Consider the following 15250-nt stretch of genomic DNA (forward strand, 5'->3'; position numbering starts at 1 on the left):
GTTTGGTGGCTCAAAACCACTTGTAACTCCAGCACCAAGTGATCATATACCCTCTACTGGCACACACATGTTCATTCACAGAGACACATATATAAACACATATATAAATAAATCTTAGAGAATGGATCAGAGGTTAAAGAGCCCAGCTATTCTTCCAGTGGATCCAGGTTCCATTCTGAGCATCTACACAGTGGCTCACAACCACTTGTAACCTCAGTTTCAGGGGATCCAACACCCTGTATGAACTCTGTAGACCAGGCAAGCACATAGTGCACAGACATGCATACAAGCAAAATCCAGTATAAATAATACTTAAAAAAAATGAAAATCTTAGAAAATGAAATTGGAACCGGGTGTTGGTACATGCCCTTAATCCCAACACCTGCAGAGGCAGGTGGAGCTCTGTGAGTTCGAGGCCAGCCTGGTCTACAGAGTGAGTTCCAAGACTGGCTCCGAAGCTACTGAGAAACCCTGTCTCAATAAACCAAAATAAAATTAAAAAATAAAAAAAATTAAATTGGAAAGAAATTTTGTTCCTAGAACATTCTACAACCTGTAATATTACCAGTATTATCTACAACTGCTCATTCACACCAATTTCTGACTCGGTAACCAGTAGTCCAGTTAATAAATATTACAGCTTTAGGTTCAATATAGCTATGTCAGGAATTAAATGTCATTTTCTAAAAATTTTTTCATTCAAAAATTTACACTTCCTCCCCTCCTCCCATTCCCACTTACCCTCTTCCCTCCCTCAAGGAATTAAATGTCGTTGTACAAAATTAATTTAAAATAATACATATACAGTTAATATGTTATTTCTTTAAATGCCTCTTAAAATTCTTATGTAGATAAGGTCTTATGTTCTTCAGTAGGCCTCCAACTCCGTATGTAATTAACGACAACCTTGAACATCCCTTGGCCCCAGACCTGCTGGGATTACAGGTGTGTACCAGCACACTTGGTTTTACTGATGCTGGTGGTCAAACCCAGGGCTGTGTGCGTGCAAACACTAATAGCTGATTCATATCCCTCCACCCCATGAATTTTAAATTAAACTGTGTAAAGTTTGGACGATACAAAATGTACAGAGAAAATTAGAGTGATATTTTAAAAACTTAGACAATTTTAAGGCCAATCATGAAATCTACCACTATAATTACTTCAACCATAACATTTTTAATCCTTTTAATAATGTTGAATGTATCAATATTCATCAGTATGTTTTACCTACTAGTGTAGTAAGAGTTCCTGCATACATATCTTCTTTTTTTGTTTTATTAGATTTATTATAAATATAGTATTCTGCCTGCATGTTTCCCTGCAGGCCAGAAGAGGGCACCAGATCTCATTATAGATGGTTATGAGTCACCCTGTGGTTGCTGGGAATTAAACTCAGGACCTCGGAGCTCTGAACCATCTCTCCAGCCCTTGCATATCTTCTATAATGTAAATTACAAACAGAATATCCCAATTAAAACATTGTTACTAATTTGTACAGTATGTACGATTTCTCCTTTTTATATGTCTGTGTTTAAGACCACAGCTAGCCATAACCCAGGACGGCGTCCCACTCGTGGTCTCCTCGGCCTCTTGAGTGTTGACATTAGAGGAACAAGTTCTCATTCTTGGTTTCTAGTATCAGGATTCCTGGTAGACTTTTGACAGCGACAAAACCCCTACACGGCCTCTTGGAGCGTATCTGTCAGTTCCGAGACGCAGGGTCACATCAGCGGCAGCCATGGCTACCCCTGACCAGTTTTTCATCTCAGGGGTTCTGCAAAGAGTTTTGTTCTTTTTTGTTGAGACAGGGTTTTTCTGTGTAACAGTTCTGGCTGTCCTGGAACTCACTCTGTAGAGCAGGCTGGCCTTGTACTCACAGAGATCTGCCTGCCTCTGCTTCCCAAGTGCTGGGATTAAAGGCTTGCGTCACCACTACTGGCTAAAATGGCTTTCTAATGTGACAGTAAAGCAGCAGTGCGGAGCAGTGGCTTGGCCCGTGTGTTAGAGCACTGGGCCTAGTTCACCATATTGGGAGGTACTGCAACTTTTAAGAGGTGAGGCCTACTGGAAGGAAGACAGGTCATTGGATGTGCACCCTTGAGAAGGATCCTCGTCACTCTGTAGGGCGGTTTCCCTTGCCACACACTCTTTGCCAGGATACGCTGCCTCAACACTGACTCAAACACGGGGTAACTGATCATAGACTGGACTCTCCAAAATGGGAGCTAACATCGACCTTTCCTGATTAACTTTAAATTTACTATAGGTGTTTAGTACAGTACAGCAGCAGGAAGCTAACACACATCCCCGGATCTCAAATGAGAGTGATCCACCCTATAAAGATAAGCAAAGCACATTTATCTTAATCCAAAGCTTCTCTACAGGTGTGTTTAATCGTATCATTTGAATAAAGACCTCTGAGACTACTTTCCTTACACAAACCAATGGAAAGGAAACGCCACCGCACGAGAGCTGTTTTCTAAGTAGCTTACGTGTGGCCCTGGGTTAGGGCTGCAGTACCTCGAGGCAGGCTTGTCACCTCCACATATCCGCAGGAGACCAGCTCTTGCGACAGACTTCCCAGGTGATACTCCTCCGCGGTTGCAAAGGCCGTGCACTGCATCAGGTCCTGTGCAGGGGTGAGCACAGACTAGGGTTAGCAAAGCGCTCAAGTACCTGCCCTGGTGGCTAGATTCCACTAGGGAACCCCACCCTGCCAAAACAGCGCCCGAGAGCGTGTTTCCGGACCTCAGTGGTGCCCATGGATTCCACTAGCCAAAAAAGCAAGTGGGGGCAACACTGAAAGTGATTCTGCAACAGTGCAGAATCAAACAGACGGAGCAAGGGCACCGAACGGAAGCCTGGCTGGAAGACATTTCAGTTTTCTAGTGCAAAGAGTCTGTGGCTGCAGCCAACGTCATTTCACTGTTACTAGCTTTGCATGAGTATTTTCACTGGTATGCAGGAAATAAAGTGGTCTGTGCATTTGAGGATACGCTCCGGCTTACATTACAGGACACAGCAGAGTGCTGCTGCTCAAACAGTCCTGGTGTGTGTTTAACACACGGTAAGCAATACTCAGTGCCTTCTCAGACAGCAAGGGCCACGGCAACCCATTTGGACGTTTCCTATTAATTTAGTTGGCTCAAAGCAGTTTTTTAGATTTATGAGTAATTTATGTGTATGTGTGTATGCCTGTATGAGTTTCTTTGTGCGCCATGTTTGTGTAGTTTCCTGTGGAGGCCAGAGGCTGTAGTCATAGGTAGTTATGAGCCACCTGGCATAGATGCTGGGGTTTGAACCTGGGTCCTCTGCTATAGCAGGCAGCATTATTAGTTGCCGAGCCATCTCTCCAGCACCCAAACCAGCTTTTCAGACAAGTAAGGTGAGGATGGGCATGCCTAGCATGTACAATGGTTTGATCCTCGGCACTGCAAAACAAAGCCATCAGGAAAGAGTGCAAAACATTACGCTTAAGAATAAATGTTACACGGCTTTCTGTCATATGTTTGGGTCACTATATATGTAAATATTTTTTTATTAGAAATATGGCCAAAAACCTGAAAACCAAAAGCTTCAGAACTGATATCACAGAAACAAATAAAGATTTCAGATATAGAGTTTTGGGGAAAATGCACTACATTAATAAAATGCTTGCTTTATAGGGCTGTTGATAAAGTGCTCAGACATGTTCAGAATTTACTAGAACATAGACTTGTTGCTCTGTCTACTTGTCCATGAAAGGCTCTCCCCATGCTCTGGTGTTCTCAGCACGAACCCTGGTGGAGCACTGTAAAAACTGCTTCATTCTTCCCACTCTAGACTAACTCTCAACTTCTCAAAAAATGGATTCAGCCAGCCTTCCCTCTTCCTGGGTCCATTATACATTCTGTCCTGCTTCATAAGCAGCAAAACAATCAGAGGAGGATGTGTCAACATCCACACTAAGATGGGATGTCAAGCCAAGGAAACACCTGCTCGGAAGTGTAGTGTAAAGCCCCAATGGGAGCAACTGAGCCAGGGGCTAGTGATGGATCACCAGTTAAGGGCGAGCACTGGCTACTTTTCCAGAGGACCCGGGTTTGATTCCTAGTACCCACACAGCGCTCACAACTGTCTGCAACTCCAGAAGAAACCAAGTCAGATAAGCTGCAACTAGTGAGAATGTGGAGATAACAGTACCCTCCTTTTGCAGACAGCTGGTGAGCTAGATTTCACAGTCACACTCGAGAAAGCATGATATGCTTTTTATAACGTTCATGGGTCAAGGGAGCCAAAGGTGGGGATGGCAGTTTGCAGCAGGGAGCAGGCAGGCATGTGCTTCTGGATATGAGGGGCTCCCAAGGGTCCGGGGGTGATGTGAGCAGAGGTTAAGATGGTTGAAAGGAGTTCTTTCAGGACACAGTGGGCAGGCTCCTCTCAGTGAGACCTGGAACGTTTTCTGGAGTTTCTGGGGCAGAATCAGGGCAGCAGGGTGGGTGTCTAAATGACTTCTGGGACTGCAGCTGGCAGCACGGTTTGAGCTGCCATGGGAACAGCAGATGCAGAAAACGGAGACGGAATAAAAAGGAGACAACCCAGGAAGAGGGTGGGTCTGTGGCTACCCTGCTCAGGAGAAAGGGTCAGTCTCTAGAGCTTAGCACAAAGCCATGCATTTGAGCTGACTCAAGTTTACTATGTCTTTCTTTTCTTCTTCTTTTTTTTTTGACTCAAGATCTATGTAGTCCTGGCCATCTTGGAACTCTACGTAGAACAGGCTGGCCCCAAACTCCAAGATCTTCCTGCCTCTGCTTCGAGGGACTCGGCAAAGACTCCCCAGCATCGCTGACCACAAGCAAGATCTGCACATGCCCAACTAGGGTGGATCTCTAGGAGAGGCAGTCCCTCCCTCTTCTCCGTTCGCTTTTGTGGCTGGCCTGTCGCCTGAGATAAAACGTAACCATAGACTCTCAAAGGATGAGAGGTAGCAAGTTACTCAGTCACTGTTTTTATGAGAAAATGTGTTTTAAGCTTAGATGAAGAACTCATCTTCAGACACACGGTCTCTACTTGGCAGAGTCTGTGCTGTAGGCTGTCCTCTCCATGCTGGAGAGTGTCTTTCAGGAGACTTAGCTCAGGCGACTTCCCTGTACTCCTGCATGTGCAGCTGCGGAATGCTTCTATTAATAAATGCCTCATACGTTTCTTTCTTTTTCTATTGTTTTGTTTTTGGTGACAGGGTTTCTCTGTGTAGCTCTGGCTGTTCTAGAACTAGCTCTATAGACCAGGCTGGCCTTGAACTCAGAGATCCACCTGTCTGCCTCCTGAGTGCTGGGATTAAAGGTGTGTGTCACCACCACCCGGCACCTCGAAAGTTTTATAGACTCTTTCTGACATCTTGTTTTGGTATTGTTTACTTAAGCCCATTTCGAAAGGGGAAAGGGATATATGAAGTAGGCTGTCTTTGTTTTTTGTTTTTGTGGCCTATTAATGATAACACGACTCTGTAAGCAGCTCTCATTTTCACAAGTCTTTTCTAGCTTTTTACAGCATATCTTTTTTTGTTGTTGTTTTTTAAAGTGCTAGTTAAATTTACATTATGTTAGCACATACTTCAGGTTTGCGGATGGGAACCTGTTCCTAAATAGGTGACCAAAGCCACCTAAAACAGTTATTGGATTAGGTCACTCCACTCTATTTCAATACATGTTTTGCTTCTTTGGCTATAGAAGACACACGGTCCAGCAGATGGAGCTAGCAAACTACGTGATTCCTCTTTTGAGAGCATCACTCCTGCAACGGCAATGCTGCTTCCGTCTTACTGACACTAGGACAGAAGGAACTTGTATTTAGCCTTCGTCCTTAGCTCCCCGTAGAGCTGAAGCCAGTGTGATTCCCTAGTGATACGGGACACTGCAGCATCATTGGGTCTCTTCTTGTCCCTGGCACACATTCCATACCCCCTGGAATTTATTGAGATAACTCTTGGGTTCTGGGCAGATTTGTGATAGGGACTGGATGCTGGGAACACAAACTCTAATTCAAAATATGCACCCTTTAGCTCCACCTCTGCGGAGGTAGAAAGAAGGCTGGAGGCTAAGTTAACTCAGAGCACCCCAAGGCTCTGGCAGAAGGCCCTCTGTGGAGGTAGAAAGAAGGCTGGAGGCTAAGTTAACGCAGAGCGCCCCAAGGCTCTGGCAGAAGGCCCTGCTGCAGAGACCGCCGTCTGTTACAGTCTGGGTAGGGGCGGCACAGGAGTGAAGCCAAACTGGGATCCAAATATGAGCCATCCACGAAGTCCTTCCACTGCCAACGACCAGGCATGTGCACCTTGGCCTGGTTTTTCTCTTTTTATTGAGACGAGGTCTTGTTATTTAGCCTTGTCTTTGCAGAAACCTGCTGTATATATAGACCAGGCTGGACTTGAACTCGGAGATCTGTCTGCCTCAGGCTCCCAAGTGCTGGGATGAGTCATGGCCTCAGCTTGCACTTTTTTCTTTTGAAAGTAGTCTCACTATATAGCCCAGGCTGGCCTGAGATTTGATCCTCCTGTCTCAGCCTTCTGAGCCACGAGGTGCTACCTTGCTTGACAAAGTTTCCCTTTTCAGAATCTGTTAAAACAAGCCCCATCAATATTAAACACGCTCAGGGTCAAGCCTCTCAAGTCTGAAGACAGACATCCTGACTGTTTGGCAGATTCAGGAGGCACAACCAAGGCTTAAACATACACGTTCTTTTCTTTGCAAACAGACCTTCCAGCTGACTTAGCCTCCTGAGCTGAGATGGAGACTATGGGTATGTGCAGCCACAACCCTATAGACAGTAAAGGCCTCTGTGCCTCTTTTCTCAACTTAGCACAAGGCATGGCTGAAGACATCATTCAAGATACAAAGTGAAGGGCTGGAGAGATGGCTCAGAGGTTAAAAGCACTGACTGCTCTTCCGGAGGTCCTGAGTTCAATTCCCAGCAACCACAAGGTGGCTCACAACCATCTGTAATGAGATCTGGTGCCCTCTTCTGGCCTGCAAGCATGGAGGCTGAACATTGTATACATAATAAATAAATAAATAAATAAATAAATAAACAAATAAATCTTAAAAAAAAAAAAGATACAAAGTGAACAATAGCCGTGACTCTGACCCTAAACTGTTTATAGCAAATGTATACTGTTTATATACAAATGGCAACTGAAAAAAAAAAATCCCAGAAACCCCTTGACAGTGAATAAAAATCAAAACAAAAAAAGCCTTGAACTTCCAGAGGGTAAACCGGCAAGACCTGACTGCTTCCATTCTGCCTGCTGGGTCATTTCCTCACCCTGCACAGCCACCACAGGTTGGTAACACACACCTGCCGGATGGCAGGTAAAATTTCCTGATGCATTGCTGGTTCAGTTCTTTTTTGTTTTTTGAGACAAGGTTTCTCTGCAGCTTAGGAGACTGTCCTGGAACTTGCTTTGTAGACCAGGTTGGCCTCGAACTCACAGAGATCCGCATGTCTCTGCCTCCTGAGTGCTGGGATGAAAAATGTGCACCACCTCCCTCCTCTGCTTCTGTCTCAATTTTTAAAAAGCAAACAAGCAACAACAACAATGACAAAACAAAGCAGGTATTTCTCACAGCTGCACCCTGGCTGGACTGGATGGATGTTCCTTTTCTAATTGTCTCGGGCCTCACCAACCCTCCTGAACAATGACTGGGGACATTTGATACAGGCAACTAGCTCTCGCAAGTTAAGCTTTTTGTTGGTTTGGCTATGTCAGGTTTCAAAGGTCTCGAACAGAATTCTAAGCTGGTTGCCCAGTTGCCCTACATTAGCAGTGAGGGTATGGTGCAACACATGCCAGTACAGAGGGCACACAAGGACGGATGCACTAAGGGGCCACTGAACTAGTAGGCTTTACCTCATTCACAGACAGGTCTGGGAGGTTGGTCCTGGATGGCTGTCGGGTCCGGGATGCCTTGAGGGGCCTCTTGATCTGTGGAAGGTCTTGTTTTGAAACAAGTGTTTCCGTCGATACAGAGTAATGCCTTTTTATTGTTTTTATAAACCACTTAGAGCATAAGACATTTGGTCTGTAAGTCGCTTTCCTGGAAGTCCCAAAGGAGCGCATGGTTGGCAGACATGCTTCTCCATCCCAACAACGGACAACATGTAATGAAGAGGGTCTGCTTGCGTTTGGTATTATCCAGCTCATTCCCAGGACCTTTGGCTTCCTCAAGCTGCCAGCTGCTACAGTAGGAAAGAATGAACCTAAATATTGCTGTATTTTCAGGGTGCTGCGGCATGATGCGCTTCCAGATTCCGTAAGTGGTTTTAACGGGAGCCGAGGAAGCCTCCAGCACTGACGTGCCTTTGATGACACACTGGGTAAAGAGGCCAGGGTCTGGAGAAGTCTGCCTGGCATGACCACATCTCAGGCTGAAATCAAAAGAATGAAAAAGTCAGGCTGGATTTTAAAAATATATTTAAAGTACACATATATTTCCTTAGGAAACACATATTTCTGTTAAAAATTTGTACAACATGGGCTGGAGTGAGAGCCTAGCAGTTAGGGGCGCGTGCTCTTTTTTATTTAATGGCTCACTTTCTGTGCACTGGTGTTCTGTCTGCATGTGTGTCTGTGTGAGGTGTCAGATCTCCGGGAACTAGAGTTACAGACAGTGTGAGCTGCCATGTGGGCACTGAAGACTGAATCCTTGTCCTCTGGAAGAGGAGTCAGTCAGTGCTCTTAACTGCTGAGCCATCTCTCTAGCCCCGAGATGTGTTTTTTTTTCTGTTTCCTTTTTGATTTGTTTGGTTTTTGGTTTTTCAAGACAGGGTTTCTCTGTGTATCTTTGGAGCTTGTCCTAGAACTCGCTCTGTAGACCAGGTTGGCCTCCACTTCACAGAGATCCACCTGCCTGTGCCTCCCGAGTGCTGAGATTAAAGAGTGCACCACCACCGCCCAGCTTTCTGCTTGTTTTCTGAGACAGAGTCTCACAATAAGTGGTCCTGGCTGGCCTGGAACTCACTCTGTAGACCAGACTGGCCTCAAATGCATAAACATTTGCTGACTCCTGCGTGCTAGGACTAAAGCCTTGGGCCACCTACACCACATCCAGCACTTGGTCTTTCAGAGGACACAGGTTCAATTCTAGCACCTAAACAGTGGCTCACCATCACTCATTGTGTCCTCTTCTGACACGCATGAGGTGCATAAACACACATGCCAGCAACACATTCATAAATATTGTAAAACATAAATATTATAACCTAATCCTACACACACACACACACATATACACTTACACCCATATATATTACATAAATGGCTAGGGTCATAGTTTGGTGGTAGCGTACTTATTTAGGATAAGCAAAGTTCTGGTTTACACAATCATGCAAAAAATACACACACACACACACACTCTTTTTTCCCCCCATTAAGTTGTTATTTGGCGTCTTTCTGGAAGATTATAAAATCATAAATTTACTCTCAATAACAAAGATGTTAAAAAGAGAAAAAGGCATGGAACCTCTTCATCATTTTGTAATATTAAATATTTAAAAAACTGGGTGTGGGGGCTGGAGAGATGGCTCAGAGGTTAAGAACATTGCCTGCTCTTCCAAAGGTCCTGAGTTCAATTCCCAGCAACCACATGGTGGCTCACAACCATCTGTAATGGGGTCTGGTGCCCTCTTCTGGCCTGTAGGCATACACACAGAGAGAATATTGTATACATAATAAATAAATATTTAAAAAAAAAAAAACTGGGTGTGATGGTGCATATCTTTAGTGGCAGTACTCGGGAGGCAGAGGCCGGTGAGTCCAAGGCTACCCTGCTCTACATAGTGAGTTCCAAGTCTGTCAGAGATACATATGGAGACCTTCTCTTAAAAACAAAATCAAGCAAAGAAACAAACAAAAAAACCTCCAAACAAAACCAATGTACACACATGCACACACACACACACACCAACCTATACTTCTACATTCAACTTAGTTGGAAGGCAGAGGCAGGCGACCTCTGTGAGTTCGAGGCCAGCCTGGTCTATGACACGAGTTCCAGGAAAGTCAGGGCTACTACACGGAGAAAGCTTGTCTAGAAAAACAAAAAAATCAAACCAAACCAAACCAAACCAACAAAAACCATCAACTAGCCGAGGCCATAGGTGCACCCATGGTCAAGTGCCCCTGCCATCATATTCTAGCCTTTGGAGGAACTGGGCATTTTTTCCTTTTCCACAGTGTCATTGAAGAGTCCAAACCACACAGCTGATACCAGACACAGAGCAAACAGAAAAGGCTCATTTAGTTCTACAAGAAAGATGGCTTCCATCTTTTAAGGGGGAAGGTGCTATTCAGTTTGGGGTTGGGCATAAGGACTGGTATCAGGCATATCAGACAGGCAAGCACACACACAGCCCAAAGGAAATGGGCTGTTACGTGTGATCCCCCGCCTTACAATATAAACTAGCACGTTTTTAAAAAGCAAACCTACAGTAAGCGACGATAACAATTCTTAAAAATTAGGTGCCAAAGATGTTATTCTTTTGCTGTCACTTTAACAACTAACCACGCCCACCCCAGCCACTTCGGACCTCCCTCGCCGCCATCTTTCTCTCTCTCTTGTGTTTGTCTCGTGTCATGTGTACATGTGTCTCTGTTTTCTCTGTTTCCCTTATGTCTCTCTGTTTTCCTCTTCTTTAAGCAATAAATGTCTCCCTCTTCTTTAAATAATACTATGTCCTGTGAGCCTTTTATCCGCCGTAACCGCCTGCCTGACTCTCCCCGCCGCATGGCGCTGCCACCCTGGAGATCTTGCAGGGTCATCCTTGTCGGACTAGCAGCTGCTTTGCGAGCCGCCCGGGGCATCCCATCATCATCATATTCTTTTTTAAAAGAACAATAAAAGATACAAGCATCGATCAGAGACTTTATAATTCACAGTCCAGCCACGGAGACAGGATACGACGTACAAAGGGCACGTGGTCTTGACAAGGGAGGACCTGGGGTGTGGAGTGTGATATACTCAGAGGTGACATTTACAATGGTTTATGAAAGGGCAGAGACCAGCAAAGCAAACAGGTTAGGTATACAGTATTCTTTATATAATAAACAGGACAAGAACAAACAACCTCAGCTGAGAGGTGAGCTGCAGGGGAGGAAAGAAAGTGGCCGGACACTACAAGACACGTTAAATGATCCTACAGGCTCCACAGCTGCAGGGGAAGTCAGGGTTTGAAATAAGGGAATTGTGTGGTCAGGTGTGTGATTCAGAAACATGTCTTCAGTAATGATGTGAAGGAAGAGCCAAGGAAAACTCGGATATGACATTCCAGCACTTCCACACGCTACACACTGTTCTACCTCACAACCACTCAGGAGACATTTCCCAGAGGGGGGAACTGAAGTCCAGAGGCTAAAGAGATGGCTCAGCAGTAAACATGCCTGCTGGGAAGCCTGACGGCCCACGTTCAACACCCCAAACCACAGGGTAAAGAGAATTGGCTTTTGTGGGTCGCCCTCCGACTGACCTCCACATGCTGTGGCTCGTGTCTGTGAACTCTCTCCATCTCTAATGAAAGCAAAGCCAGCCAGGCTTTCCTTATTGCAAAGACCAGACTCGTACCACTATCTTAGTTACCTGTAAAGGAGATTATGTTATTAAAGCTAATTTACCCACTTTTTTCTTTTATCAATGCATGGTCTAGAAACCTTAAGATCTCCCTGGCGTGTCCTCTAACTACAGCCCAGGTTTCTGATTTACACCCGTTACTCCCCATACACTGTCTCCTATCTTTCCTGTCCATTCCTTCCACCACCCAGAGCCAACAATTCTCCCACCTTGGCTGGACCTACAACTTTCAGTCTTTCCTCCCCCGCTTCCACGTCCTTCACCTTCAGGTCCACTCTTATAACCCTTCCATTCCCTGTGACTTCTGCATGCCTCCCTTTCCATAGCCACCTAACCCCAGTCCTAAGAGAACTCCAGCACCCACACTGAATTGTGGCTACGCTCTTGCAGCTCACTGTGACGAGGCAGCCAACCAACCATTTCCCATCTCACTCTCCAGCCAGGGCCACTCTCTTCTGGTGGGTCTTCTATGCTGCTCAGGACCCTATTCCTGCTATTTTCTGCGGACTCCCCTCTCCTCAGATCTTCACATCTCCCCCTTGTTTCTCACTCTCAATGACGACCTTGCTTCCTCTTTCACTAATAAAATAGGACCAGCAATTCTACAAGATGAGCCCTCAGCGATCAGCATGCAACCCATTGCTGTTGTGCCCATTGGTCAATCCACCCTCTTCTACAATTTTTGTTATTTTATGGGTAACAGTGTTTGCCTGCACGTATCTGTATATTATGTGCATGCCTGGTGCCCGTGAACGTCAGAAGAGGGCATCATCCCTTTGGATATCAGTATTGCGATTTCTCAGAAAATTAGCAAACAACCTACCTCAAGACCCAGTAATACCACTTTTGGGTATATATCCAAAGGATGCTCAATTGTACCACAAGGACATGTGCTCAACTATGTTCATAGCAGCATTGTTTGTCATAGCCAGAAACTGGAAATAACCTAAATGCCCCTTGACAGAAGAATGGATAAAGAAAATGTGGTACATTTACACAATGGAGTACTACACAGCAGAAAAAAATAACGACAACTTGAATTTTGCAGGAAAATGGATGGATCTAGAAAACATCATAATTAGTGAGGTAACCTTGGCCCAGAAAGACAATTATCACATGTACTGACTGATAAGTGACTTTTAGACATAAAGCAAAGAAAACCAATCTGTAATTCATAATCCCCAGAGAACCTAGACAACAATGAGGAACGTAAGAGAGACACACAAGGATTTAATCTACATGGGAAGTAGAAAAAGACAAGATCTCCTGAGTAAACTGGGAGCATGCAGACCATGGGAGAGGGTTGAAGGGGAGGGAAGAGGAAAGGAGGGGAGCAGAGAAAAATGTAGAGCTCAATAAAAATCAGTAGGAAAAAAAAAAAAAGAAGAGGGCATCAGATCCCCTGGAACTTGCTCCCCACCCCTTTTTCTTTGGCGTCTAGAATTTCACATTGGCTGTTTTCGTCTTCCGGCCTCTTTTGCTAGTTACACATTCATTCAAGAATGAGGTACACCAGGACTCTGAGTCACCTCTCTTCCTAGTCAGTCTCTTGGTGTCCTTGGCCATTGCCATGACTTGATACATGGCTTTATACACCGTCACTGAGGAGTAGCACATTTACCTCTAGATGACTCTAAGCATCAACAACGTTACATGCTCAACACTGAGCATCCCATCTCTTCCACAAAACCACCCGAACTGCACCTTTCCCCATCCGCGTGCCAATCGTAGCCCTAAACCTGGAATTCCCTTGAACTTTCTCTTCAGTCTCCACATTCAATCTATCAGTAAATCCCGCAGGCCTTTTCTGATCAGTACTCTGCACGAATTCTCCTACCTGTCTTTCCCACTGATTATTATAATAGCTATTTACCTGTTATGATGGCTAACCCGTACATGACTAGATTTAGAATCACCATGGAGACACCCTTGACTGTGTCTGTGACCGACTTTGTAGAGGAGTTTATCTGAGGCGAGGAGACCCACCTGAAGTGTGGATGGCACTATGCATGGGCACAGCAGAGAGTATGGTGCCAGCTTTGATCACCCTGCCTTCTAGCCGTGCAAGGAAGGTGACCAACTCCTGCCAGCATGCCCAATCCGCTATAATGGACAGCAACGGGGTGGCAAGCCGCTCCCTTAAGCTGTCTCCCCTTCACCCAACTTTTCACAAGAAAGGCTGCTGCACACTGGGCCTCTGGCTACCCTTCTCAGCCTCTTGTAGATTATTCACAGTGGACTCTAGCAAAATCCTGAGACCTTAACTAGAACCGTGTCTTTTTCCAGTATCGAATCTGAAGATTGCTTTACATTTACACTAAAAGCCAAAGCCCCTTAGACGGCCTGCCGAGCTTGTATGTTCCCAGCCTTCTGCATCACTGTAGTGTTCCCGACAGTTCTTGCCTTTGTTTGCTCTGTTCTAGGCTCCCTGTGCATTTCCGGGTCTTAGTACTTACCCGTCCTCATGCTCTCCTCCCAAGGATTTGCCAGGCTCCCTCCCTTGCCTCCTTCAGCTCTTTTCTTCAGGTCCACAGAACTAATGCCCACCCATTCTTTCTCCATTTTCTACGTTCTCATCGCATTTAACATCACCTACACACCTTGTATTTTTATTAGCTCATACAACGGTTATGGACTCTGCCCCTACCATGTCCCAGGCATTATGCTATCTCCTAATCCAGCTGAAAACGGGCAAAGGTCGCTTTACTGGGAATGGCAAACAGCAGATGTGGCAAATCAATATATTGCAAATTAGATAGCGACAGTGATATCCGAAAAGCAATAAAGGCGATTTCTGTCTCTCCTCAAAATAAGTGTCTGTGTTTGTACCCTTGTGTTCAGCGATAGTAGTGTCCTAGGGCATTAGGTGTCAACTAAATTTTTAAAATCAAACACAAGGCAGCTACCGTTATTGGGCATTTATCTTCAAGAACAATATGCCCGTGTATGCCTAAGGACAGCACTAATTGGGCTCAGCGTTTTATATTTTTCCATTAAGTTGAGAGGGGGACACAGAAGAGGCGTAGGTTAGGAGTTCGTGGGGGAAGACTGGGAGTGGTGGTGGACATGATCAAAGTAATTGTATACATGTATGAGATTCACGATACCATCAATTAAGAAGGCGATTGCGTCCCGGTTCGATCCCATGGACAAACAGTGCTGACCTTTGGGAGCACATCTTCCAATTCCTAAACTCAAGGGTGATTTCATGCATCTTGGCGGCTACCACTAAGCCCTGATCCCGACGAGGAGTCAGGAGTGTTCTGTCCTAGGTGCTTCGCCTCCCGGCTACCTCCTGCGGCCCTGGCCGAAGCCCACACCTTCTCGCCAGGCCCTAGGGCCGGGGAGGAGCGAAGCACTGACCTGTACGCGGTGAGGAGGACTGCAGACACCGCTCGCACGCTCCCGCCGCAGGAACCTTTGCGGAAACACGCTCCGCCCCGCCCCGCTGTGGCGCAGGCGCACTGCGAGCCCCAGGCCGGGCGGCCGGGACACGTGACCGTCCGACCACGTGACGTCCCCGTGCTCCCTTTTACCGCTGCGCGGACAGGCGCCTCCGGTCGTCTCGGGCTTCCGGTCGCGTAGCCGGAAGGCTCTTGTGTCCCGTGCTCTGTCCCTGGCCTAACCACCAAATAAAGTTTTTGAATTCA

The 15250-nt window shown here is 45.8% G+C and overlaps 1 protein-coding gene across 4 annotated transcripts in view; it reads right to left on the reverse strand.

The window, feature by feature from the left end:
• The window catches only part of Rmnd1 (required for meiotic nuclear division 1 homolog), a 32310-nt gene extending 17210 nt beyond the window's left edge, over positions 1-15100 (reverse strand). The window contains exons 1-3 of one of the 4 annotated variants that reach the window (XM_048419801.3): positions 14964-15100; positions 7886-8403; positions 2524-2632 (exon numbers count right to left, since the gene is read on the reverse strand). In XM_048419801.3, coding sequence (XP_048275758.3) covers positions 2524-2632; positions 7886-8389 — 613 coding nt within the window. In that variant the 5' untranslated portion in view covers positions 8390-8403; positions 14964-15100. Of the gene's footprint in view, positions 1-2523; positions 2633-7885; positions 8404-11499; positions 11610-14056; positions 14206-14707; positions 14849-14963 lie in introns of those variants that run through there. The other 3 variants (XM_048419822.3, XM_048419807.3, XM_048419812.3) reach the window with 3 other exon arrangements.
• Positions 15101-15250: the final 150 nt, after the last annotated feature.

Source organism: Myodes glareolus, chromosome 1 (genome assembly GCF_982192425.1).
Source record: "Myodes glareolus chromosome 1, mMyoGla1.1, whole genome shotgun sequence".
NCBI classification, from domain to species: domain Eukaryota; kingdom Metazoa; phylum Chordata; class Mammalia; order Rodentia; family Cricetidae; genus Myodes; species Myodes glareolus.